The sequence below is a fragment of the Arvicanthis niloticus genome, chromosome 20, assembly GCF_011762505.2.
Source record: "Arvicanthis niloticus isolate mArvNil1 chromosome 20, mArvNil1.pat.X, whole genome shotgun sequence".
Taxonomy (NCBI): Eukaryota; Metazoa; Chordata; class Mammalia; order Rodentia; family Muridae; genus Arvicanthis; species Arvicanthis niloticus.
Genome location: NC_047677.1, coordinates 25,611,152 through 25,638,806, shown reverse-complemented (window position 1 = coordinate 25,638,806; position 27,655 = coordinate 25,611,152). Strand labels below are relative to the sequence as shown.

At 52.7% G+C, this 27,655-nt stretch overlaps 1 protein-coding gene across 1 annotated transcript; it reads right to left on the bottom strand.

Annotated features, from left to right (window-relative positions):
* Spock2 (SPARC (osteonectin), cwcv and kazal like domains proteoglycan 2) lies at positions 1–27,655 on the bottom strand. Its single transcript, XM_034524393.2, has 11 exons — positions 27,177–27,655; positions 13,180–13,188; positions 12,909–12,954; positions 12,582–12,696; positions 10,944–11,058; positions 9,001–9,115; positions 8,491–8,607; positions 7,714–7,932; positions 5,309–5,371; positions 3,823–3,960; positions 1–3,708 (listed from the first exon to the last, which is right to left on the bottom strand). Exons 1-11 carry the CDS (start codon positions 27,363–27,365, stop codon positions 3,563–3,565), a joined length of 1,272 nt encoding a protein of 423 aa, XP_034380284.1. The 5' UTR covers positions 27,366–27,655; the 3' UTR covers positions 1–3,562.

The following is a 27,655-nucleotide window of genomic DNA, read 5'->3' as shown; positions in this document are numbered from 1 at the left end:
TGGTGTTTATAAAGTTTTTATTTTCCATTTTCTTAAAAATAACATTTGCTTTCCTTTATGCGTGTGTAGAGTGAACTTGTTTCCTTAGGCTGAGTAATAGGCAGATAAAGACCACAGCAAGGTGAGGGGCCCCGGGTGGAAGCAGGTGGGGATGGTCAGGGCAGGAGGGGCGTGGTGCAGAGGAAGGGGCGGGGCAGGAGGAGGCGGGGCGCAGAGGACGGGGAGAGAATGGGGTCACCCATGGGATGCTTGAGTGCCCACCAACGCACACACGGGTCTAACACTTGTTCAGTTTTTTTTTTTTTTAAAGACATCTAAAATTACTGAGAGATACAACGTCAGCACTGAAATCTACAGACGGAACCCAAGCACTTGACCACAATGTTTAACTCTAAGCTCAGTGATTACACATTGGACAGTTTAAGAGGGACACGGGCTGAGAAGCGGGTTGCTCTGCCTGACTTGGAACGGATGTCTTGAATCTCCTTTCGCACCCCTCAGGTCCTTCCCTGGGACAGCTGCAGGCAGGAGGGCTTAGGTGTCAAAGATTGGCTCCTGGTTCTCCACAAGGGCTGTGGGTTCCGGCTTTGGAGAGCCGATATCAAAAGACCCCACCTATCCACTTAGTGATGAAGCCGAAAGCAGATAAAAGCTCAAGAATGGCCAAATGGGTACCAACCGAAACCAGGGGAGGGGGTTGGAGTAAGGGCAGACCTGTGCCCACCCATCACATGTGGTCACGACTCCTGTGGAACACTGGGGGTGGGGGGAGTCAAGATGTCCCATGACTCTCACCAACTTTGCTCCCTGCCAGAGCTCTCAGGCTAAGCCCCATCCCTGCTCTTCCTGGGACCTCCAAGTGGTCTCTCAAGGCACATTTACTCCCTCCAACCTCAAACTGTTCCAACATACACCATCCCTCTCAGCACTCAGGGGCTAAGGAGGCTCTTAGTAGGGCAGCTCCAGGGCCTGGCAAGATGTGTTGCTGCTGCAGTAATTTGATTGTACTCTTTCCAACACAGACCTAACTCTCCTGTCCACAGCAAGGGAACGGGAGCCGGCAGGAGCATGGAGGAACTGAACTGGACAGGCAGTTTATTCAAGGATGAGGCTTCAGGACTGACAATAATCTGACCTGTGACCTCGCTCCTGCAGAAACCTGAAGCTTGCTTAACTAGAAGCTACGTGGGGACGTTCCACCCCAACAGGAACAGCTGCTCTGCCTACCTTTGTGGGACTCTCGGTGGGGGTGAAGGGCAGTATGGGGGGGGGCGCTTGAGAGAGGGACAAACTTCTGGACCCCTGAGGCCTGTTCAACACCTTCTGCTTTCTTCCTAAAACATATTTACAAAGTCAGATACAAAAACCAGAAGATCCAGGGACACACAGAGCACAGCTCCCCAGCGGGGCAGGATGAAAGAAGGGGATGCTTCTTCCTCTACACCACCCCCTCCACACCCCAGAGAGAGCCTAAAATCTTTAACAGCTACCCTGGGGATGTTCTGGAACTCCAGCTAGGGCAGAGGAAGAATTAGACTCCATGCTAGCGAGAGCAGGAAGTTTCAAGTAACTCCAGCTGGAGGAGGGGGAGGAGGAGGAATGGGTGTTTCTAGAATGCAGAGGGCTGATGTGACTGAGCCAGGAACCAGAGGATGATTGCAGAGGCCTGAGGAAGGCAGGGAGGGAGGAGGAAGAGGATGGGATCAGGTGACAGTCACCCGGAGAGTCAGAACTGTGTCGTGAAATGAGAAGCACTTTATGGAGCTTAGTGGTATTTCCATATTTCCCCCAGGAGATGACAAGGAAGGTGGCCATTCCAGGGTGGCAGAAAGGAATGGGAAGGGGGAAGCTCTTCCCTAAAGTCCAACGGATACTCAGTGCTCAGTGGATGTAACCAGCCAGTACCCCAGAGGCTGCGGAGAGCCAGACTGGGGCTTTGTCCTGCAAGTCTCAGCACAAGGACCCCAGTAGCTGCCCAGCCTTCCACCACACAGGGGGCTGCCCTCACTCTCCCTAGCCATCAGTGTGGCCCTCAAGTGTCTTCTCTCTCTCTCTCTCTCTCTCTCTCTCTCTCTCTCTCTCTCTCTCTCACACACACACACACACACACACACACACACACACACGTAAGCACGCATGCACACACGTACCAAAGGATATCAGGTAAGAAATTATTCATCAAATATATTAAGGAATTTCCTTTGAGAGGGGAAAGTGGGGAGCAGTTAACACACAAAACCCCATAGGGCATCTGGGTAAAAGCCCCTCCCACCCGGCTTGGATATGAGGGCATGTTGAGGCATGGCCTCAGGGCCTAGCTGCCTAGGGCTTTAAATTGAGTCTGGGGCATGATTCTGCTGGGGCCATCTTGGGGACCCTTGAGACAGAGGAAAGCCATGGTTGAGAGGACTAAGGTTTGGGGCCTCTCCTCCAGGACAATCTCTGGGCACAGGAAGTCACAGCTTCCCGTGCTTCCTCACAAGAATCTCAGGGTCTGGCAAGAGGGGACCATTTCCTAAAGGGTCAGGGAGGAGGTGGGGAGACATGTGCTGCTTTCTGGTCCTCTGCTCCTCAGGACAAGGGGGACCCTCACCAGGGAAGAGAGGTCACAGCTGCACCTCATAGCAGGCTGCGCCAAAGCTCAGCTGAATGATGACAGAACCCATTTGCCAAGAAACAGCCTAGAGCCATGAGGCAACAGGTGCTGACTGGGTCAATCTGAGATCTGGTATCAAAGGACCTACCCTCCTTTGCCTCACGGTCTCTGCCTGTCCTGCTGGGCTATCTCTGGAGATAATCTACCAGATGTGTCCAACCTTTTGACATTGTAACAGAGCATCTTCAATCTACAAAGTCCACACTCAGGAACTCCTCAATCCAATTATCCAAAAAACAAAACAAAATCAGTAACAAAACCCCCCTATGTTTTAAGTAAGTTCACTGTTTTGTGTTGGGCCACACAGACAGCTATCCTTAACTGAGCAGCCCAGGGCCACAGCTGGACATACCTGCGACTAGCCCTTGGGATGTCAGCAGAAGGGTAAGCCTTGTTGTGTGTACAGGTCCTGCCTTCATCAGCCCAAGACCATGGTGGGGCTTTCATATCAAATCAGCCCGATTTGAGGACGATGCTCAGCTTTCGGCTTCCTGCCCTTCCTCTCTCTGGCCTCAGAAGAGGAAGGAAGAAAGGCAGGAGGGGGTTGGTTTGATTGGGCAGGGCAGGAATTTCAGGTGCTGGGGGCTGAGGGACAGGATGAGGAGCATCTTGTCTCATTGATTTTGGTCTGTTAGTGCATCCATGTGTGTGAAAGTGTGCATTTGAAAATCAATAACATAGGGACCTTTGGGTGACTCACATGGCACACACATGCACACACGAACGCACAGGCACACGCACGCGCACCCCAGTCACGCAAGCCACTCCAGTCCTCCCCACTGAAGCCAGGGTCCTTCGCACTGACTTCCGGATCCATTTGCTAAGTTGCCTGCTGTTGTCCAGGTCTCTTCTGGCCCGTCTTTCTGGCCATCGGCACCCTGGCCTGCCGAGGCCGTCGAGGGCCATCTACCAGATGTAGCCTCCGTCATCTGCCTCACCCGCCTCACCCTCCTCCTCCTCAGCCTCCTCGCCTGCCTCTTCTGTCTCCTTCTCCTCCTCGTCCTCCCAGCCGACACCGCTTCCAAAGTCCCCGGAGAAACCCACGATGTCATCTATTGGGAAAACAAGCGAAAGGCCGGTAAGGAACCTCCACACTGCATCTACTCTCTCAGCCTGGAGTCCTGCCCCACGGACACCGCCCGGAGCACTAGGCGCATGCTCCTTACCACAGTCAGGGTTCCCACGCATGCGTGTGCCGGTCAGCTCCAGACCCAACTGGTCCACGCACCAGCAGTCACCGCTGCTCTGGTCACACTGCATCTTCCGGTAGTAACCATCCTCATCACAGCTCGGGATGAAGGCACCTGAGGGTTAGGGTGGGAGTCCGGAGAGTGGGCTCTGGAGTCGTGTGTGAGCAGGGGCCTAGACAGCCTGAGAACCTGGCCACCCTGATACTAACACCCACCCCTTAAGAAACCACACACACATGGCTACTGACTGGAAGCACAGAGCTCCCGTCCCCGATGTCCCTGTATCACATGCTCAGGCTTCTTCGAGGATGCTATGAAGTGCTGCTGTTTCATGGCCTTCGTTCTGTAGGACAGTCTGGCCTCACGTTAGTAAGCTTGATCTCACTCTTGGTTTTTCTCCAGCTAGGAATGCAGAGTTTCTCTTCCTTCATTTGGGGCTCACTCATTTTTCTCAGGTCCCCAGACTGTCCACAAGGCATCTTTTAGTCAGGGAGGTTGAGGGTGGGGAAGGGATAAGAGCCACAGAGACAACCAGGGTGGCATTAGGTACGCTAGAGTGGGGATCCTAAGGCCTGGGGGCCTGCTTGGGGGAGTGGATGATAGAATAGCTTTCTCAGCAAGGCTGGAGGCCAGTAGGCCTAGTCAGCACAGCCCTATGGGGGCTTTAGGGGCTGGGTGTTCATTGAGTGTGCTGGTCTTTCGAGCTCTGTCATATGATTCTTAAGGATCCACAAGGCCCACCTCTCAGGATCGCTATACCCTCAACGTCACCCTCCAGCTACCTGGGTTCCTTCCTACTGTGTGGTGGTTGTTGTTGTTGTTTTTAGGACCTCAAATCTTTTCATGATGCCACCGGTGTATGTCCCAGGCTTATTATCCTCCCTCAAGATATAACTCCCCACCTTCCAAGGCCAGTTCCCCAGAAAGATCTCTACTGGCCTCTCAGGAGGCTTGTGCTCACCTGCATTCTCCCCGATTCCCTACACAACAGTCAGAGTTGGGAATTCTCTTCCCGACCCTCACGCTCAGTGTTCCTATGGCTGGGCTGTTCAAAGGCTTTACACAGCCATGAACCTTGTCTGCCTTGCCCATCGGTTCTGCTCTAGGCTACACTGGGTCTCTCATCTCTCCAGGGTCTTCATTTAGAATGTGAATGAGCATCTCCCGAGGATGGGGTCCCATTCTGGCCTCAGACACACACCTGTTGCCGTGAATTTAAGTAGAGGGCTCTCCAGCCCTGGTCTGGAAAGCCCAAAGTGTTTAAGCATACTCCCTGAGGGGCAGCTGAGGAGAGACTTGCCTACCAAGCCAATGAAACCAAGAGAGGTGTTTTCCTGTGCCGTCCCAGGCTAGGGCCGCTTCTCGGTTCACCATGTGCCATAAAGCCAGGCAGTTGAAACCTCTGGGCCTCAAGGAAGTTTAGGACAGCATCCCCGGCCCCTCCTCTGCAACCCCTCCCTACCTGGTTTCTTCTTGGCTGCCTCCTGGATCTGTGTGCGCTCCAGCTCTGCCAGACAGGGGGGTTCTGTAGAGAGAAGCAGCCTTAGGGTTGGCCCATGGTGCTGAAAACACACTGAACCCCCCAAACTTAGAACCTTTTGTGGGGGTTCTGCAAAATAAAAACACCTGGTCTCTCACATCAGGCCACACCAGGGTGATGGCAGCACACACCGATCCTACTAAGATCCTCCAACCAATGTAAGGCTCTGTTGGATGAAAACACCCAGCGTCCAGTTAAGGGAGGCCACCACCGCTTAAGACAGGCTAAGGATCCCAAGAATCCCAGGGTTCTCTGGGGGTGTTGGCTTTCATAGGATGAGCTAAAAAGTTCAAATGAGAGCTGGGCATGGTGGTGCCTACCTTTAACCACTGCATTCTGGAGGCAGAAGCAGGTGGATAGCTGTGAGTTTAAGGCTAGCCTGGTCTACATAGAAAGTTCCAGGAAATCCACAGTCAGATAGTGAGTCCTTGTCTCAAAAACCAAACCAAACAAACCAACCCACACAACAACAAAAATTCACAAGAGGCAGAAGGGACTGGCAGGCACCACAGGCTGAGAAACTGTAGGAGATAAGAAGACTAGAAGATGTTAGACTTAACCCCCGGGGGTCTGAACATAACTGGTGGCCTATCTCTACTGTCTGGGACCTTGGGGAGACCATAGCCTTCCAAACCAGAGGTCTGCCTGATAGTAAAATAGGATATCTCAAGCCTTCTGCATTTGCGGAAGTGGGATGGACATCAGCAGCCTGGGGAGTGGACATACTGAGGCAGCACACGCGGCAGGCAGGCTGGCCAGCGCACTGAAGACAGAAAGGCTCTTGGACCTCAGCATCACTGAGGGAGGCGTGACTCCCATGGTGCTGTGCGTCCAGAGTTTCTTAGTTTGTGCTCACGCAGCCTCTGAGATGGATATTGTTATCTCCCAGAAAGCGAACTCACAAAGATGTGGTCACTTATTTGGAACCCCAAATCAGCATATGGTGGAGCCCTTGCCAAGCCTTGGCCTTAGGCTGCAGATGCTTCTCACTGACCATGCAGTGGTCAGCGGAGGCACTGGGCTCACCCCAGCGGCTGGCCAGGCAGCTCACTAGGACCTCAGTTTCTCCATCATTTGCCCCTTGGCCGAGGTGATTTCTAAACACAGACCCAGCTCAGGATCTGAGCATAGAACAGCTAACAGATGCCAAGCAGCAGGCGTGGTGGTACACCCTATAATCCCAGCACTCGGGAGACAAACAAGACCGCAAGTCCAAGGCCAGTCTGGGATATGGAGTGAGTTCTAAGCCACCTTGGTCTATATGCTACCCTGTCTCCAAAAGATGAAAGAGACACAATAAAAGTAAAAACTGGGGCTAGAGAGATGGCTCAGCAGTTAAGAGCACTGGCTGCTCTTCCAGAGGTCCTGAGTTCAGTTCCCAGCAACCACAAGGTGGCTCACAACCATCTGTAATGGGATCTGATGCCCTCTTCTGGTGTGTCTGAAGACAGTGACAGTATACTCACATACATGAAATAAATAAATCCTTTTTAAAAAAAATCTGGGTGTGGCTGGTGTATGCCTATAATCCCAGCATTGAGGATCACAAGAAAGGTCAGTTTCAGCCACATGGTGAGGTCCAGGACATCCTGGAGTGTATGAAATCCTGTCTCAAAAAAAAAAAAAAAAAAAAAAAAGTCTTCATGTGTGGGCTAATGATACCTTACACAATCAACTGTTTGGGGTGAAGAAGGTGTGTCCATCAGAAGGGGAGCCATGAAAAACAAATGTGTTCTCAGCTCCAAGACCCTCCCCTCCCTGCACCATCCCCTCTCAGATTCTCCAAGGGCCCCCCGAAACATGACATATATAGTTGTATGTATGTGTATTTATCACGTGTGTCTATGTACGTGTGTGTGTGTGTGTGTGTGTGTCTGTGTGTGTCTCTGTGTGTGTCTGTGTGTGTGTTTATGTATTTGCAAGGGCAGGCTTGTACATAGCATGTTGTACATGTGAAGGTCAGAGGACAACTCTGGGGAGAGAGTCCCCCCCCCTTCTATAAATTCTGAGGCTGAAACTAGGTTCATCAGGGCAGATGCTTTATCCACGGAACCAGCTCACAAGCCCCATGTTGATTTCTATTTATTTTTTATTTAAAGGTATCTAAAAGCACACAAGCCTCGGGACCCACAAAATCCAGTCCACCTGAGAGCCTGCCCTGGGTTCTAACTAGCAAGGGAACAGATACAGCAAGGAGATGGGCTGGGAAGGCTCTGAGCCTAAGATGTGAGTGAGAGGCAACCACTGTGACTCCTAGAGAGAGGCTATGGCTGGGGCTGGGCCCTCAGGAAGGAAGCTGGTGCCAGAGAGCCACGGGCAGTACTCACTCTCCCTCCAGAAACAGAAGCACCACTCAGCAGTAGAAACGCGGCCATCTTTGTAGGTATCACAGGAGTTGAAGAAGGGGCGGATGCAGACCTCGTATTTGTCCAGGTTGATGGCAGCCAGTTCTGTCTGGTCCAGGAAGAGGTCTCCACTGGTGTCCAGCTTAGAGAACATCCAACCGATGGAGTCCTTGCAACTGGCCCCCAGGCTCTTGTCCAACCCTGGAAAAGAGACCGGAATTCAGGTGAGCTCTGCTGTCCGTCCGTCTGTCCATCCATTTCTCTATGTATTTCTCAGCCCCAGACCTCTGTTCAGAGTCAAGTTAGCCTGAAACTTAACCACGGGGTATGGAAAATAAAAAAGAGCCTTTGCCTCTTCCCTCACATAGAACTGTACCTGAACCACTTGAAGCCTATTTTACAAGCCTTTCTGAAGATGTTTCTTGGCTACTGGGGATCAGAACCAGGGCTGTAAGTATGCTTGGCAGTGCTCTCCCTGGCTATATCCTCGGGCTTAGAAAATAGCATTTTTTCCCGTTTCCTTGGCTACCCCCTGGAGGGACTAAGCTCTGGCGCCCATGGCTAAAGCCAACCGACCACTCTACTTCAAGGTAAAGCTCTTTGAGGGTTCACATCGTAGGCTTGGAATCTGACAAGGAAGGGGACAGAATCGGGCTGGCCCCGTGACACCTGTCTGCTGGGCCCCTTCCTGTCTTCCTCACCCCACCCCACCCCACCCCACCCCACCCCACCCAGGCAGAGTACTGGTCCCCATGCCACCTGCAGGGCTAGCTGCACTGCCGGCTGAACCGTTTTGCTTGGAGTTCTCACGAAGGAGCTGGAACCAGTCACGGAGCCTATCCCCCAGGTCGGCTAGGTCCTGCCCTGTGCAGGTCTCTGCAATGCAGAACAGAGCAGTTTGGGGCTGGGCGGGGCAAAGCAGCAGGCTGGGAGTCTGGGTAATGTTAAAGGAAGCAGAAGGAGAGGGGAGTGAATCTTCCTCTCGGCCCATCCCCTATCCCCTCCCCTTGCTCTTCCCCTCCCTCCCACTCAATGTCTAACCAGTCTCCTTGTGGAGGAGTGACCTTCTTCTCCAACACACAGGGAAGAAAAAAGGGACAAAGCCCCAGCTTCCAGTTCTATGGTACCAGGACCCCAAACTACACAGGTTCCTGTTAGGGCCAACAGTTGCTTCCCATTCTGCAAACTATCCTACAGTCCCGAGGAATGTCCAGGTCTCCCGGCTCGGCTCAGCACCCTGGGTCTAGCTTTGGTCATCCAGTCTCTTACCTGACTTGCCGTCGGTGGTAGACGTGGTAGACTGCTCCGTGGGACAGGGACAGGGGCCCTCACATCTCACCGCCAGCTGCTTGTTGCTCAGGCACGCCTGCTGTTCCAACTTACACTGCAAGAGAGAGCTCAGGCTAGGTGAGGGAGGCTCAACTATGGGTCCTGCAGCCAGGGGCTCTGAGACTGTCTATCACTCTGGAAGGAAGGGCCATGGGGTCTTGTGCTTGCTAGAGAACATCAATGTAGAAATGTTAAAACCCCAGTCCGGGGCTTCTACCGTGCCTTGATCATTGAGTTCTTGGATAAAAACCACATATTCACAGAGTTTATATTTATAATAATTCTTAAGCAGTGCAAGCACTGGGTAGCTGCCTCCCCTCTATGTTGTTAGAATCTACTTTCCTACTGATAACCCTGAGTTCTTATTTACTATGTTTTATCCGGGCTGCTCTGAGTTTCACGCTTTTTTAACTCTTAACCCATGGCTGCTTCCTTTGTCTTCTCCTGCACAGATTTTTTTTTTTAAATCCCACAATGGCTTCTTCCTTTTTCTTCTTCTCCTCGTGGACCTTTCTGACCCAAGCCCACAAAATCTCAACTCTACCTCTGTCTCTTCTGTTTAACGATTGACTAGTAACATCTTTCTTTACCAATCACAATTAACCAGAGACAAGATCACTTAAACTAATGTCTATGTACAGACTCTCTCTTCTCTAGGACAACTAATTTTAAAGGCCCAAATTAACATTAAAATACAAATAACATCAAGCCAACCCACTATACATCAAGGCCAAGGGAGGCCCACAACCATGCCCAGGGCCATGTGCTTGAGATGGAAGCCAGACCTCCCGAACGTTTAGATGAACCTTGTCCTCTCCTGCGGGACATAGCTTTCCTCCTCCTAATCTGCACCCCACATTTTTCTCCTCCTCTTCCTCCCAACCCCTCTCTGCTGTCTTCTTCCTTCATCTTTGTGTGTTCCCTGTTCCTATGCCCCCTCAGCAACTTTAACCTCAGCATGGAATAACAATCTCGTGGACTTCCAGTTTAACTGAGAAACCCTAACCCAATCACTAAGAAGGAAGAACAATGGAGAACAAATTCCAGCATCAACCTGGGCCCATACACGTGCAAACATGTATGTGTGTGCTCATACACACACATACACACACATATGCAAACATGTACACACATGCATGCACACACATGCACACATACATACATGAAAACATGCACACACACAAACATGCAAGCTCACATGCACACACATGCAAACATGCATACACATGCAAACATGCACACACATGCACACACACACACACACACACAATCATAGGAAAATAGAAAAAGAAGGAAACAAAACACAAACCCCCAGGGTCTCCTGACTCAACCCTAGCTAAGCACCCTACTGTCTTACTTCTAGAAACATTACTAGCCTTCACCTGTGCCCCCCTAGAACTCTTAGCTTTGCAAAATGCTTTCACAGACATCATCCCATTCTTCCTCTCAAAATTCCACAAGGTAGAAATCTGTTCCCTCCCAAGGCTTCTTCCCTACCTCTTCTGATGGGGGCCATGTCCTGCCCACATCGCCCCCTGCTGGCTGGCAAGCAACAAGACCTCAGTGTGGAAGTCCTTCCTTCTCTCCTGCAACTGACCACATGAGCTCCCCTCCCTCCATCCAGGGCTCTGAGCACTTTTGTGAAACTTTCCCTGGCTTCCTCACTTGCATTTCTTGCCCAAGCATCTCTTCATGTCTCTTCCCTGCCCTCTGCCTGCCAAAGATTGGATCACCCTGTCCAAATCTGAAGGGCTGCGTTGAACATACTGACGGAGTCCCGTATCAATCCTAGGAATCTTCAGGGGGTCAGCCAATGGTCCCTCTGTTCCCAGTGGCATTGGGTACACCCCACCTCCACCCCACACAGGGCCAAGGCTCCTCACCACTGAACTGTAGGTGTGGCCATCGGAGCCACAGACTGAAGCTAGCTGGGCCATGTGACAGGGCTTGCAAATGGAGTCTTTGCCTCCGTGGAATTTCAGAGAAGGCTGCTTGATCCTGTGAAGATGGATGGGGGAGATATGGGGATGGAGGTAAAAATAAGATTTCTAGCAGAAGGTCTAGGAGACATTGTCTGACAGGAGTCCAGTCCAGTGGCCTACAATAGACCCACACTCCCGTCCTCTCCCATCACCCCTCCCCCCATCAAACCCATCTCCTAAAAATGGACCAACCGGGCAGAACATGGACCCTCACTTGGTCTTTCCCAGGGAGAATGCCAGGTCTGATTGCAAGAGGGATCTACCAAAGCAGACGTCACGGCCACATCTGGCTCATCCAAGTCATTGCGTCTAACCACCCAGGTAGTAACTGCTATGGTTTTCAATGGAGGTATTCATTAACATTTGCAAAATGGAAGAGTTGGTATAAAACCCCCAAATGCCCCTCAACGCCTCCTCCTCCTCCTTCTCCACAGGCCTCAGAAACTACAATCTTCACTATTTCATTAAATCCCTGCATGTTCCAACAGGGGCTTCAGATCATCTGGTCTAACCTGTTTATCTTAGACACACAGGACACCCAGGACAGAGAACCCTGTGACTCCCTGGGTCCGGAGTGTATTTGCTAGGATGTGGCACTCTCTTGTCTCTGTTTCTATCTGTCTTTGTTTCAGTCTGTCTCAGTCTCTCTGTCTGTCTCTGTCTCTGCTTCTGCCTCTGTTTCTGTCTGTCTGTCTCTTTCTCTCTTTCCTTCCTTTCTTCCCTCCCTCCCACCTTCTCTCCTTTATCCCTGTCTCTACTCATTTATGAAAAGCCAGTTGCCATGGGGTGAAGCTGAGGACACCCCAACCTCTCTCTGGTGCTCTGCAATGACTAGGAGCTCACACCTCCACCCAACAGCCAGGAGACAAGTGGGAAGGGAGAGACCCCAACACCAACCAGCACTTCCTGCATTTCCATGGAACCCTAAAGTGTGCACTTTCACAAATACCATCTCTTTTATCCTCAGACACCTCCCCCCTGCCCCCAGAAGTGGGAATCTGTTCCTTTACAAGTTCTTCTGGCTTCTCTCAGGGGCCACATCTTCCTGCCCAAGTTGCCCCCTGCTTGCTGATGACCCTCAAGAGGGAATCTTCCGAATCATCCTCTCTTACCACAGACCCTGAGCCACACCCAACCAAACCAATAGGACCAATATGGGTGTCCTGATGCTCTGAAATTGTGGTTCTCAACTTGTGGGTTGCGACCCCTTCTGGGTTCAATGACCTTTTCATAGGGGTCGTCTAAGACCATCAGGAAGCACAGATATTTATTTATATAATGATTCATAACTAGCAAAATTACAGTTATGAAGTAGCAATGAAAAATAATGGTATGGTTGTGGGTCACCACAGCATGAGGAACTGTGTTAAAAGGATGCAACGTTAGGAAGGTTGAGAACCACTGCTCAGAAACAACATGATCACGTGTTTTGTTTTTTTTTTTCCTAGCATCTAAATTGTGAGTGATGTTCTTTGAAACAGTAGATGTCTAACATGTAAGGACAGGGTCACGGAGCCCCACCTCCTGGCTGTCCCTCACCTGTGCTCCAGCTTCTTGCGGCTGATACACATGGCACGCTGGTAGCCTTGAGCGACACACACCTTGTGGCGACTGCACTTCACTTTCTGGCAGGGGTCCTTGGTGGTGTCCAGAGCTGCGGGGACATGAGGTCGGGACACTGAAAACCGAGGAGAACAGAGGATCTCCAGCCCAACTGCAGACCCCAGAGGTCCCTCTCTGCAGCAGCCCTCGGTAACCAGAGTTCAGGACTTCAAGTCCTGTGGCCAAGGTGCCTGGCTGTTGAAAGAGCCCCAGAGCCTCTTCGGGGGTCAGACTCCTCCCCCACACCCCAGAGGGACAAGCTACCTTCATCTCCTTGCTGGTTGTCCTCCCAGCTCTTGATGTAATCATCCTAGGAAGAGACAGAGGGATGGGAGAAAGAAGGGCCCCAATTAAATCTCAAGCTCACCTGAAGAGACAAGGATGGGAGGGTCTGGACCACTGTTTCCACCTATCCAGGCACTGCCCATAACCTCCCCCACACTCGATACCCTAGAACCCTTCCCAGTCTCTCCCACATGGGACTTCCCACCCATCTCTGGTGGCTGGCCGGGGAAGAGGCCTGGACTGTACTCACTTCTACCTCCTGAAGGCAGAACGCCATGGAATCCACAGGAAACAAGCAGTGGAGAGAGGAAAACAGACTTGGTTATGAGACCCACTCTCAGACCACGCGCCCAGGGCATCCCTGGTCTACTCTGATTGTGATAAGAGTCTAGAGACCCAATCCCTCCAGCAACACCTATTGTAGGCCAGTATTCCTGCATCTTCTGTACACAAACACACACACACACACACACACACACACACACAAACTGCACTCTGGAGGCTGTAAGGTTAAGTCCCATGGTTTTGAAAGGACAACAAATCCCAGCCCAGCCCTGGCCCTACTACCAAGGCAGATGTCTGAGGGGGCTGTACTGCCTGGAAATGGTGTTTCTTGTGCCTCTGCCCAGGGTATCTGGGAAACGGCACCCAGTTTCTCCAACTGCAGCCTCTTCTTTGGCAGGCACCCTGCCGTCACCTGCCCACCCTGTGAGGGAGGTGTGAGGAAGGGCTGTGGGAAAGCTGGTGTCTGCTCAGGGTTCCTTCCTTCCGACAGAGCTCAGATGGTGCCCACTGGGAAGGGAACAGTGCCCACGGAGATGGCTTCCCTGATTGTCACGGTCCAGGGAACCTGAGAGGTCCTTCCAGGTCACATGAGCCAGCCCGCCACGGGCAGAGGAAACCAGAACAGTCAGAGATGTGCCATTATGTGACTCAGATCCCACCTTCACTGAAGCAGGTCTCTGGTGCCCAGCATAGCCCTCTCTTCCCACTACCTCACGGGATCTCTGGGACCCGGGGCCCTTGGAGACTTTCCCATTCTGTTCCATTGCATGGCCCAAGCACCCCAGCCTGACCAGAAGAAAAGCTTCCCATAGGCCCACGTCCCTTGCACGAAAGCCTCAACACTCTTTGCCTCCCCACTTTGCCCTTTGAGGTGATACCCTGAGCAGACACCAGCTTTCCCACAGCCCTTCCTCTCAAACAGCTTCCAGGGTGTCTGGGAGAAACCTTGTCAGGCAGGTAGAAGCAGCTTCCGGATCCTGAGGGATAGTGAGGGATAATGATTCCCGAGAACCAACCTCCAGCTTTCTCTGCGCAAGACACTGAGGAGAGACCACATATGGCTACCTGCAACTCATCCTAGTCTTTCCTGGTCAGAGATGTGCAGCAGAGGGGTGGGGTAGACCTGGTGTTTAGCTGTTATGCCTAGGAGAAGAAGCCGTGGGGCTCTGGTATCAGACGACAAGGGCACACAGTAAAGAGATGCCCACAAGGGCTTTGGAAACCACTTCCGGAAACTAACACGTCACAGGACAGCAGGGATGAAAGCCAGGCAGGCAATGGTCAAACTAAAAATGGGCTATTTATTCAGATCTACCTAGATGCATACATGTACGCCTATGAGCGCGTATCGTGTGTGTGTGTGTGTGTGTGTGTGTGTGTGTGTGTGTATGTTGTGTGCAGCCAAGTATGCACTCATCCTCCTCACTTCTATGGATATGCACATAAGCATACAGATGTGGAACACGTGAACACGGGGCCACTTAAGGCCATGCACCAGTGCCGCCAGATGGTTTGTATGCAGAAATGAAGTAGCAGACCCCATTTCTGTGAGCAGCCTCCAGCTTTCACACTTGGTGCAGCCTTCCTGCCTCTTCCATAGATAGGGAAGGTATTAAGAGATGGGTGGGAGAGGAGGGAGGGGCCAGAGATGAACAGGCTCCCTTGGAGGGAGCAAGGGAGGGAGCAAAGGAGGAGGGAGGGAGGGAGAAGGATGCCTCTGCCTGCTCTTCTTGCTCACTGTCCCTCCCATCTGGCCTCTTCCCCAACCCTTGGCTCTCCTCACCCTGGACACTACAGGATGCCCAAGGAGCCAAGTGTCTTCCAGTCCTTGGGCTCAGGATCAGACAGGAGAAAGGACGTAACAGCCCAAATGCTCAGAGCTTGCTCTGGAGGCCATAAGTTGAATGCCACCCCCACGCTTGGCCTTTTGTGAGAGCCGCCAAAGGATGACAGCTCAGTTCTAGCCCTTCTTCAACAGCATCTCAGGTGCATGGGTCCTCTGCCCAGAGCCTCCTTTACTGAAGATGGGAAATAGGCTGAGAGCAGTCAAACAGCCAAGGCCAGCCAAGATGACCAGGGCTGGGGCGGAAGTAGGTACCAGCCGTTTTCAGAGACTGTCTCCAGCTGCTCCCACTTTTTCTTGGGAAGGGGGGGCAGTATGGTTGTAAAGTGGAAGAGGGGGAGCTGGTGTTACACGCCTACAATCCCAGCAGTTGGGAGCCGGGGCCAGAGGATATCCAATTCAAGGCTAGACTGGGCTACAGATTGAGACCCCATTTCAAGGACAGAGGATCTTGTAATTGGTGTTTGGGGAGCAGGTGTGAACTGTCTGTCTTTGACCATCAAGATCTGTGCCCTCAACAGCCACCTGCTAAAACACCAGAGTGGGCCAGTCCTGAGGGGATGTATAATCTTCTATGAGCTTGCCGATCTGGAGCACCTGCTGAGGGCTTTGGAGTCTACTCATAGACTTCGGTCAAAACCCACTGTAGAATCCTTGGGACTCAGTACAAAGTGACTTCTTAAAGCTTATGGCCAAGAATGTCTGATTAGAAACTCAAGAGGCGGTGGGGAGGGATTTTAAGACTTTACCCCAAGGAGAAGACGGCCTCCATGCTGACTTTGGGGACAGAGGAGATCCTTCTGAGTCCAGCTAAGCCCTGTGACCCCACTGCACAGTTAGTGAAGGGCTGGAGGGATGACGAATTCATTGCAACTCAGCCCCTCACTCCAGGAGGGTGGAAGCAACCAGCCAGAGGGAGGAGAACAGGGGGTCCTGCAGCTACCCAGGGTCCCAGGGTCCCAGGGTCCCAGGGTCCCAGGGTCCCAGGGTCCCAGGGTCCCAGGGTCCCAGGGTCCCAGGGTCCCAGGGTCCCAGGGTCCCAGGGTCCCAGCTTCCCCTTGTTAGTGCCTCAGGCACATTCCTGGCCTCTGAAGCTCAGCCACCTCTCTCTTGGCCTCTCTCAGAGGAACATGCCCCACATTGAAGCTGTTATTTCAACAAGAGACTCAGATTCCTGTGTGGAACAATAGGGGCAAGAGATGAAAGGTGAAGTACCCCTGAAAGTTGGGGAAGGAGGGGTCATTGCTGGGGAACAGAGTCCAGTGGGGACTTGAGACTAATCGCTCCCCATAGGGGTCACAGGGAGTGGTGACAGACATCTTGCAGGCATCGTGGGAGCAGTCATTCTGGGGTAGAACGGGGAAATGCTGAGGTCAGATGGGAGCCAGTACCATCTTCAAGCTGATGAAGGGGATTGTGGTTGACTGGGTAATACATCCTTCCTGCAGTATGTCTATTTATGGCACCTGAGTGGCCTTATTAGCGGCTGTAAGAAATACTCAGACAAGGGTACCTGGGTCTTCTTGGGGAAAGAGGATGCCCTATGATTCATCTGCACCTGACAGGGTCTGGGGGCCTTTCTCTTGGTCTCTGGAGAAGGAGCCAGAACACAAGTAGATGAGTGGTACCCAAAGTTCTAGACTGAGAGAGGGCCACGCCCTTCTTCCCTGGATAGTCCAGGGAAGGGTCACAAAACAGACAAGCGATGGGTACTTCTGGATTGCATGAATGTACTGTTTTTGAAAGGAATGGTGATTTTTAAAGTAAGTTCCCAGGCAGGGGTTATAGTTCAATAGGTAGCATGCTCACCCAGCTTGCAGGAAGCCCCAGATTTCATCCCCAGGAGCACAGAAACTGTGCGTGGTAGTTCCCTTACAACCCCAGCGTTCTAAAGGTAGAGGTGGGAGGATCCAGAGCTCCAGGTTCTCTTCAGCTACAGAGTGAGCTCAAGGTACCCTGGACATAGAAGATGAATAGGAAATGAATTCTGTCCATGTACTTTGCAGAAACACCATTAAAAATGAGAAAATCCATTTCTAGAGGTGTTGGAAGATAGAACAACTGCACAGATGATATCAGCCAGGCCTGGCACTGTCATTCCCTGATGTGAAGAGAGCCACAGTGGGGGAAGGCTGCAGGCCAGGAGAATGTCCTTCAAAGGCCTCTCATCCACAAAAGCTAGGATCTGCCCCCTGTGCCACATGGGCCCAGGGACATAGGAGGGACAAACTGTGTAAGTCTCCCAGTGCCCAAGTACCATTAGGACTGCTGGACTCACATGAGTTGGTTCTGGTCAAGCTCTGGACACCCAGAGTAAGGTCAGTAGGCTAGAGTTCCCATCTATGGTCCCACCCCCACGCCCTGCTGTGCATCTTCTGGTATTCTGCATATGTCTGATTTCTTCACTTCTACCAGAGCCATGGGGATGAGAAGAGGAGCCATTCTGTCTCCCTCTGGGGGAGCTTCACACACATGTAGAGTGCCACACTGTCCTCTCCAAGCCCCCTTGCTACTCCCCAACCGCCTTTCACCTCCCCTACCACCCTCTGCAGTCCCCAACAGTCCCTCAAGACAGTAGAACCCTGTCTTGGCTTTGCATTCACCCTCCCCAGGCTGGTGGACAGTGGCTTCTTTTTTTTTTCCCTATTTACTTCCAGAGCAGTTTGCATTCATTTATTTAGAAGGGTGGACAGACAGACAGACAGACAAAAGTATTCTTTTCAGAGTGTTAACAAGATGTCTCCTCTGTAGGACGAGGAAGCAGAGAGCATTCAGCATCCTTTTTCAACCCTCCGCATCTTCAAATTTTTCTACAATGATCATCTATTGCTTTTATAGGAAAGAAGGGGATCACTATAAATGTTACACGTAGAACCCCTTCCCTGGTTCCTCAACACCTCCAGAAGGTTCATATTTTTGTCTGTGCCCATCACCTTTTTGCTACCAAGTCCACTGTCCACCCAGGGACCTCTCAGGAGGACATGGTTTTGCATAGCTGCCTTCTCCACTCTACATATATGCCCATATCTGACCCCAGACCAGCTAGGTGTCTGTCACAACAGCTCTTGCATTCTCTTTTCCAACCCCGCCCTTGCCTGCTTAGCCTACCTTGGAGAGTCTAGCGTTGCTCTGGTGACACCCAGCCATGTAATGTTTCTGCTTCCCTCTGCTTTATTTATACACCCAATTCCTTAAGGGAAGACACCGTATAAAGTTCAACTTCCCTGCCCAGCACCCAGGACACAGTAATAACACTAGCAACAACAGCTACAGTCTTCACAGTACCGCTGGGAAAGCTCTATGCTAAGTACTTAGGACTACTGCCTTGTTTACTCTTCACAGAAACCCTAAGAGAAACTTACTGTTGCAATCTGTTTCTCAACTGAAGTTCAGGGATGTTAAGTGACTTATTGAGGACCTCATGCAATTGCATGGCAGGATACTGACCCCCAAACCAGCACACCGGAAGTGTTAACTGATAAAGACGTAGGTCAAATAGAACCAGGAAGTCTAACCCCCATGCTATGGTAGTCTCTCCTGCCATGTCAACATGCCCCAGGGAGTCCTGAAGCCAGGAGGAGAGGGACTGGCATCGGAGGGAGAGATTTCTGGGGGGCTACCTTCTCCAGGCTCTTTCCAGAAATCCCTCACCCGCCCCTGGTTCTGCAGGTTTGGAGCTAACCCATCTCCTGCTTTGATCTCTGCAGCTCAGCTCAGTTGCCATGGAGACAGGCCCACTGCGCCAAGCTGGGGGGGGGGGGAAGATGAAGTGCGCAGGCCTAGTGGGTTTAGGGGCACATGCTGGGTATTTTGGAGGCTGTTTACTTCCTGTAATTTTAATTAGCACCCAAATCGCCAGCTCACTTCACAGCTTGAGTTAACCCAATCGATTCCGATTCCGATTCCGTTGGCTGGGGGCAGAGGAAGAGGGGGTAGGGAACCCAGGAGACAATCACTGACCCACCCTCTCTCTGCAGCAGCGTGGTGAGGGAAGCCACCCCTCATGCCCAGCGTGAAGTCAGCGTACTGGGTTCCTGCTTGGCCTTATCACTGAATGCTAGGCCAGAGTCACCTGCCCTGGACAAACTTTAGGTCCTTATTTGTGAAACAGGGCTCTCTGCAATGCTCAGAACCAAGATGGAGGGACACTGGGAAGGTGGGATGTAACTAGGACCTCTGCGCGCAACTGACAGCATGGGGATGGGGCGGTTTCAAGTGGCCACAAATATGGACTTCTGCCACCGTCTCTCAAGGAGGAGATTGTCACAGGACATTCGTACGGATTCATCAGGAGACTCCGCTTCTGTAATTCTATTAGAGCATTTTTTTTTTTTCATTTTCTTAATAGATCAAGAATCTCTCATTTTTGGCTTTCCAAGACGGGCTTTCTCTGTGTAGCCTTGGCTGTCCTGGAACTCGCTCTGACTAGCTGGCTCCTGGGTGCTGGGATTAAAGGGGTGTGTACAACCACTGCCTGGCTAAAAATCTTTTAAAAATGTAAGTGGGCCAGGCCTCACCTAGGCTCCAAGAGGTATCTGACAATCAGTTCACCTCATTCCAGAACACACGTAATGGGTGCAGGAATGTCCCTCACCCCTGGGGAAGGCCCAGAGTTGGGGGGCCTTATATGGTGGTAACTTCTCCTATCTTCCCCAAGAAACAACCACAGCCACAGACAGGGTTTAGGAGGGGAGAGGTGAGGTTGCCTGGCACAACCTCTGCCTCAGCAAAAGGGAGGGCTGGCTGGGCAGGAGCATCATTAAACACCTGCTTCTCTCTCACAGGGCTGAGTCCACTGTGTGAGACCTGGGTAAACAGATGGAGGCAGGCACCTAGGAGATGCCATCTCCCACCTCTTTCCCCTCTCAGGAATTTCCTCCAAAGGTAAAAATGTGTTGCTCATTGCTCCCTGAATACCAGGAGCCTGGCCTGGGCTCAGGTATGCTTGCACCAACGCCCCTGCCAAGGCCAGACAAGGCCAGAGCATGACCTCCCATGACTCTGACAGGACCTGGCCACCCCCACCCACTCAGTGCTTGGATCCCACACCCAGCAGTGGCCCCTGCTGTGTGTACAGAACTCACACACAGTGAGTGGAGAAGAGGAGAGAGGCCAAGGGCCTGAGCTCTATCTGAACTGTCTCAAGCCTTGGTTTCCCAACAGAACCACCAGGGATGAACCAAGGTTGCCATGGCAATCTCTAAGGAAGACCCCAGCCATGAGCTGAGGAGACTTGGGCACAGAGTTTGGAAGAACATCAGAACACAGGAGCAGACAGAATCTCAGTCACCTGGACTTTGGGACCCCTTTCTTTCTAGATAAGATACGAGGATTATGAGCTGGTGAGGACCTGGGGTTCTGATTTCCCATATTTCTCAAATGAAGAAATAAGAATGGAATGGGGGTAGGTGCTAAATAGTTTCATCTTCTCCACCATGTCCCAGACAAGTACGCTGGAGCCATGGGACAGGAAAAGGGGTCAGCTGCCTTCTGCTGCCAAACAGATACACAGGCCCAGGGGCCTGGAGGGTAAAGATGCTGGGGACCCCTTTTCCTTATGCCCCCATCACTTTGAAAAAGGAACAGACCCTCCTGAATAATTAGCCCAGCCCAGAGCCCTCTCCCCACCTCATCTTTGCGGCCTACATCCATGGTGGTATAGCCAGCAAGTAGGAGTAGGGGCTTAGAGGATTGTGGGAAGGGGTGGGGCCCATCCTGGCTGTCGCTTTCCACTGTGTGAGCATTTCTGTGGAGCACCTACAACACTCTGAACAGTACTGGGGGTGGATGCACATGAGGTGATCTGTCTCCAGATCCTGCCCCGCGGGGCCGACATCACAGATCACAGGAGAAAAGTGACAAACACATTAACTGCTTCAGCAGAAAGGCCCTTGAGATGCAAGCCCCTGGAGGCAGCACCCACAAGTGCCAAATGAGCCTGCAACCAATGAGCAATGAGGAAGGGGGCTGCGGCCAATGAGTGGCGAGGAAGGGGCTGGCCCTGCAGCAAAATTGATGATACTCTTGGTGGGCGTGGGCGAGGGGGAACTATCAGAAACCAGCCCACCCCAGAACCGTGGAGCACAATACTATTCAATCTCGTCACTCAGGAGACTGGGGCAGAAGGATCAGTTCAAGATCAGCTTTGATGAGTTTGAATCCAACCACCTAGAACAATATGATACCCCAATTTGAAAAAACCAAGTAACTAAACTTAGTATCCAGGCCTAGAGCTACCTATCCACAGCCCTAATGGGACTCAGGACTCATACTGGCCCTGGGAGAGAAGGTTAGAGACTGTGTGACAGGCTATGTGTCTGGATTCCGCCCCTTCCTAAACACATATACCTAAACCCCAATGTGAGGTGGCATTAGTGGTGACAACCTTAGGAAGCAACTGGGTTTAGATGAGATCACTAGGACAGACGCGTATGACAAGATCAGAATCCACATAAAAAAAGCAGCAGAAGGGTCTGGAGAGAGAACACTGGCTGCTCTGCCAGAGGACCTAGGGTCCATGTCCCACACCTACGAGGGCTCATGGCTGTCTGTCCTGTCCCACGCACACACATGGTGCCTAAACATACATGCACGCAAATCACCCATACACATAAGCTAACATGAGCACTTTTTTAAAGAGGAGGAAAAGGGGCTCAAGCTCACGAGGACGCAGCCAGAGGGCTGCCGGAACCGGAAGAAAGCCCTTGCCAGGCGGTGTGCACCAGCATCTGGATCGTGGGCTTTCCGGCTTCTGCATTACAAGAGGTAAAACTCTGCTGCTTGTGCCCGCCATTCTACAGCACCTGCCATAGCTAAACAGTGAAAGAGCTGCGAGGTTGTGGAGTCAGACGCTGGTGGATCTCTGTGTGTTCGAGGCCAGCCTAGTGGTACACAGAGAAACTCTGGCTCAAGAGAGAGAGAGAGAGAGGGAGAGAGAGAGAGAGAGAGAGAGGAGCGAAACAGTAGAGGAGCTGGGCACCTTTAATGCCAGCACTCAGGAGGCAGAGGCTATGAGTTCAAGGCCAGCCTGGTCTACGTCGTGAGCTCCTGGACAGCCAGGACTGCATAGAGGGAAATACTGAAGAGGATTAGTGTGATTGAGGTGCCCAAAAACCTACTGCTTTGTCAGAGACCCTTCCTCAGGAGGAAATGGAAACCTTTCCTTGAACCCAAAGACTCAACCTGGCAGCCAGAGAAGGGGGCAGGGTGGGGTACGATCTTTTCCTAGGGTCACAGAATGCTCAGAGTTCAGGGATCACCGTCATTAGCCTGTGCCTTAAACCGATGAGAAGACTGAGATTCAGAAAGGCAACATATTTGCCTCAGGCTCACACAGTTAATCTGCCCTCCCGATAGGAAGAAAACACAAAGCACTCTGCCTGGGCCCCTGGGACCTGAGGCAAGCCTGAGCTCTCCCATTCCTCAGACAGCTCTGACCTTGTGAAGAATGAGGTGTCATGGGCTGTCTGGTCCCTGAGAATGGCTGGGAGACAAGAGAAGCATCCTGCACCCTCACCAAGCAGTGAGCCTCTTCCATCCCTCTCTTCCCAGACCAAGCATCCTCCAAGCCCTCAGATCCATCACTGGGAGAAGAGTCAGAAACCAGGGTGGAGGAGGAGGCTGGTGAAGGGCCTGGCCTGCTCCCAACCCAAATTATAGAATCCCTTCTGACCCACTTTGGGGTTCTCACAAGCCCACACCTCCTCACAACATATGCACAGATTGTCTCTACACTCGCGCTGGCTTAGAGGTTGGAGCGGGAGGAAATAGTCATCTGAACCCCTTCGCCACTTTTCCATTTCACTGGCCTATTGGTGTGCACAAAGACATGAGACTAGTACACGGTCAGCGGATAGAAACCCCGACCTGGAGTCTCCAGGTTCACCATGAAGATATGCATACCCAGATCCATAGCGGATGAGGGAACTGATCAAGCCGCTGTACCATCCTTGACATAAAGAATGAGGAAGGCTGTGGGCCAGCTCCAAAGACAATATTCCATCTGATGCTTTCCATAACAGAGGTGGCCTGTGGGGGATGCCCTCCCTCCTGGGATAAGCTTCCTTAGTGCACACTCATGTCTTCCTCCCAATCTGAAGCTGAGGCTCAAAGGGCTGGATGTGCCATGCTTGTCATCCTGTGGAAAGAACCTGAGCCAGGCCAAGCTGTCCTAGAACTCTCCACCCCCTGTCCCTCTTTGGTTATTACTAGGCTAGGACGAGGCTACTGGCAGGCTGCCTAAGACACTAGGCCTTTGTCGTTCTTCCAAGGAGATGATGCCTCTTCCCAAGACAGCCTTGGAAGCTGATAGGACGCTAGCCAGGGGACAGTTGGTTTGCTACAGTTGACCCTTCCTCCTCCCTGACTCAGTAGAGACGAGGCACGTCAGATATCCTGAAAATAAAGCCGAATTACATGACCTGGATTCAAATCCAATTTCTGGGGCTGGAGACATGGCTCAGTGGGTGGGTGCTTTGCCTGGTGTACACAGAAACCTGAGTTCAATTCTCAGTGCTGGAGAAAACCGGGCACAGTGGTGTGTACTTGTGAACCTGTCTCAGAGGAACAAAACAACAATGAAATCCCAGCCCTGCCTCTTCCTAGCTGTGGATCCCCCAAATAAGCTACTCAATGTCTCTGTGTCTTTGACCATACAAGGATAGCTGATCAAGGGACAACTGTCTCCCGGGGTTGTGGAGAGGCAGCACAAGAGGCAATGCATGTTGGGAAGGCTCACTGCCATCGCCAACTCAACCTGGATTAGCAGCACGCCTCTGGGTGCCAAGCACTATGTTCACCACTCACAAATATAATTAAAATTTAATGGAAGTGGAGTGCAAAGCGGAGAAGAGCCAAGGAGAGAGAGGAGAGAGAGAGAACAGTCAGTCCTTCCCAGCCAAGCTCTTTGGAGCCGACCCTAGAGATGCAGTGTAATGGCTTTCTCTTCTCAAGTGCCCATAACCATGAGGCCCTGCACGCTGCGTTCCAAGACCCATGCACACACAAGTCTGACCCAGCTCTGCAGGGAGTGAATTCAGATATGAGAACACTGAAGAGCAGGACTCATAAAAAGCATAAGACTGCCTGGGGCAGAGAACTTGGGAGCCATGGAGCCAGGCTAAGGCCACGACTTCCTAACTACTCCATCATGAATCCGCTTTCCTCCCTGGGAGAAGAGTAGCAGGCCTTAGAAAAGACCTACAGGCCCAGGATGTGAGAGCCCACTGGAGGGGAGGATTACTCTGCTGGCAGAGCCTGCTTCTGATAATCCTGGTGCTCACAGAGAATCCTAAGCGGAAGGCTCTTCTCAAGGAGCGAATCCTGTGTCCAAGCAACGCCCTAGAGCCTCTCCCACCTCTGACTCCTCTGACAAGATCTCCTCCATCTTCCCTGTCCATTTGTCCACTGTTCCATGACACACCCCCTCATGCATGTCCCTGATGCCCTGGATCCAGTTCCCTGAGCACCGCTCACCCTCCTGCTTGCCCCTCTCCTACTCAGCCAGACAGGTGGCCCTGTGCCATCTGTGATCACTTATGAACCAGAGTCAAACTCAACCTGGCAGTCCCTTAGGGACTCCTCAACATTTTTTTTTTCCCTTTTTCTCTCACGAAGAGCTGGTGTTTTCATCTTCTTCAGAAGAGCTTGCCCGATGGTGATGGATATAAAAATCTGTGCTACAGCGTCTGACTGCAGGCCCCCAGCTCTTAGGGTGGGACAGGAAGCGTGTACAGCACAGGCAGGGTCCATAGACACAGTCTGTGCACCACACAACTCCATGAGGTTCTCACTGTGGTGTGGCTACAGTTATGCAAGGTGGTGGCTCTGAGCTAGCAGTCTCCTCTCTGCCTTTGAAGAGAAGCTGGCAACAGATTCCCCAAGGCTGAGCCCTCTGGTCTTGCCTTCCTTGTCCCACTTGGATCCCAGACCCCATCTTCCTACAGCCAGGGCTCCCCCAAAACTGGGCTTTAGAGAAAATCCGAGTTTTCAAAGCACAAATCCCCCCCCCCCCCACCTCTGACACCATGCTCTCTGTGAATCCTGCAGGGGCAGCTCCTGCAGTTTTAATGCGGGTGCCTTTCTTCTGATGGGGGTGGTGGTGGCACCGATACAGGGAGACAGGTGGGCAGCCCTAAGCCGAGGGTCAAGCTAGTCAACCATTTATTAGCACCCACTGTGTTGGCTGCTGGGAGCCGGGTGGATGAAGAGGAGAAGAACCTTTGATTTTTTTTAAACCCTCACTGTTCTTCTGGTGAAGCTTTACTTTTTCCCTCTGACCTTCACTAGTCCCAGGCAGATCAAGCAGCCGGGGAGTCAGAGGGAGGCCCGGACCGGTGACACATGGATTCCTTCCGGAAGGATCAGCTTGCTGCTGCCCCCTCATTGCTGGACTGCGGACAGCGGCAGGAGACTGCGCTAATCTGGGCTGGGCCTGCAGGTGCCTGGGGAAGGCCTTTGGTAGGGCAAAGATGAAGAACAAGGGCCCACTAGGTGGTCCTGGGGCCTGGAGGCCTGGGGCTGCTCTTTCCCTTTACTAACGAAATTATGTCACGTTGACTTTGAAAACAAAAACATCCGAACCTCTGCCTCTTCCCCATGGTGTGTCTGGGTGCCTTATGTATGTTTACAAAATAATGTCTAAACAGATATCCCCGACCGGTTTCAAGGCGGAAAAACTGTTAATACCATTTTTTCCTGCTCTGACAGTATGCGTTCATGCGTTTCCCCAGCCCCGAGTCACTGACTGGGTATCTGTTCTCTCAGTAACAACCTGCCTTATCAGCCCTGTACCTTACGATATTAAAACAAGCTCTCTCTTTATTCTGGAACAGAATAAAACTCTTGAATAAAAAAAAAAATCTTTAAAAAAAAAAGACTTGTGGATGCTCGAAGTTTAAGAAGTAAGAACAGTCATGGTGTGGTGTGTACTAGTTAAGTCAAACAAAAATCAAGAGAGTCTGGGGAGTGAGGAATAAGAACCCAACGTAGAGGAGGCTTTCCGAGGTCAGGGCGTCAGCTAGCGGCAGATCGAGGGGCGCTCTACATCTCAGGGCTCACCCTCACCCCATGGCTTTCTGAGGTGCCCAGGACGCAGCCACGCCCTCCCTTCCTCACCCCTGCCCACGCCACCATCTGCGAGGCGGCCGTGGCTGCCCTGCGGGAGGGAAAGCGCCTCCTATTCCCTCCCTGATCTACAGGTGCGGGTAAACAGAGCTGCGGCGCCGGCCGGGCCGCAGCCTCCTCCCCGCCCCCACCCGCAAAGCTTTGCCCAAGGTTAAGTCGGCTAGCCGCGGGCGTCCGCCAGGGACCCCAACCCAGCTCCTGAGGCTCTCGCTTCTGCTTCTCACGCCCACCGGACCAAGGATGGGTCCCCCCCCCCCTTGCTCCCCCGTTGATCTTGGTCCGGGAAAACAAGCCTACCTAGCTTGGCTCTGGCGACCACCCTGAGAGAGAGAGCCTCGGGCATGTTCACTGTGCCCCCACCCCCCAGGCGCCCCATTATGGACACGCCTTCCACCATCTCTTAGGAGCTCCGGAGAACCCTTCCCTAAACTCAAAGCCCTGGCTACCACTCAGTCCTTGAGCCTTCTTCCGAAGCTCAAGGTGGGATCGGAGGACACCCTTGCGGCCGCTACCTTCCCTGCCGGCCCCACCCAGATCTGCTCCCTCGGCCAAGACCGGTGTGTGCAGTCTGCAGCATTCACCCGGCAGGGGCCTAGCCTGGGGACCGATGGCAACCGGGTGGGGGTGGGGGAACAGGCGGGGCCCAGCAGAAGCAGCAGCCGGGGGCCCGGGTCCCCACATCCCGCACCCCTGCTCCGCGCCACGCCACCGGGCAGACCCCGTCGCGAGCGTGCGCCCCTAGAGCGTGTTCTCGTCTAGGACACTCCGGGAGGTTGCGGGGCTGAAGGTCCCAACGCCAGTGGCCACGGGAACACCGGAGGGGCTCGGGGCTGGGACTCCCGGTGTTGTTTACTCTTGGCGCAGTTAGCCTGGCAGGCCCGAGAGGCTCCGGCTCCGACACGCGGCGGCGGCTCCCAGCGCGCGCCGGGTCTCTGCTCCCGGCCTCCCCTCCCGCAACCCGCGCCCGGCCCGGCCCTCCGCGCCCCGCCGCTCACGTCTCGGAAGCGGTTCCAGTGCTTAATCTTGCCGCTGTACTGCGAGATGGACGACAGCCATTGCTCGTCCTCCATGAAATTGCCGGGGGTCTCGCCCTCCTTGAACCCCTTGGCGTCGCCTTCAGCCAAGGCGACCGCGGCGAGGAGCAGCAGCGGCAGAGCCAGCCGCCCGGAGCCCGGAGCGCGCATCGTGGTCTGGGCTTGGATCTGGGGGGGTCTGGACTTGAGCAGGATTTGATGTCCTTCCTTCCACCGCGCCGCTGGCGAAGCGCTGCGGTCCTCCTCAGCCCTCCTCCTGCCGTCTGACTCCAGTGACTGACGGAGGGTGGGTCGTGGCTGAAATGTGACCTGGTTAGCAGATGCACTTGTCTGAAAAAGCCCAGCGCTGGACGCGGAGAGGGAGAGAGAATCAGAGAGGCTGCGCCAGCGGGGGCTGTGTCTGTAACTGTAGCATCAGCATCACGTTTGACATCATCATA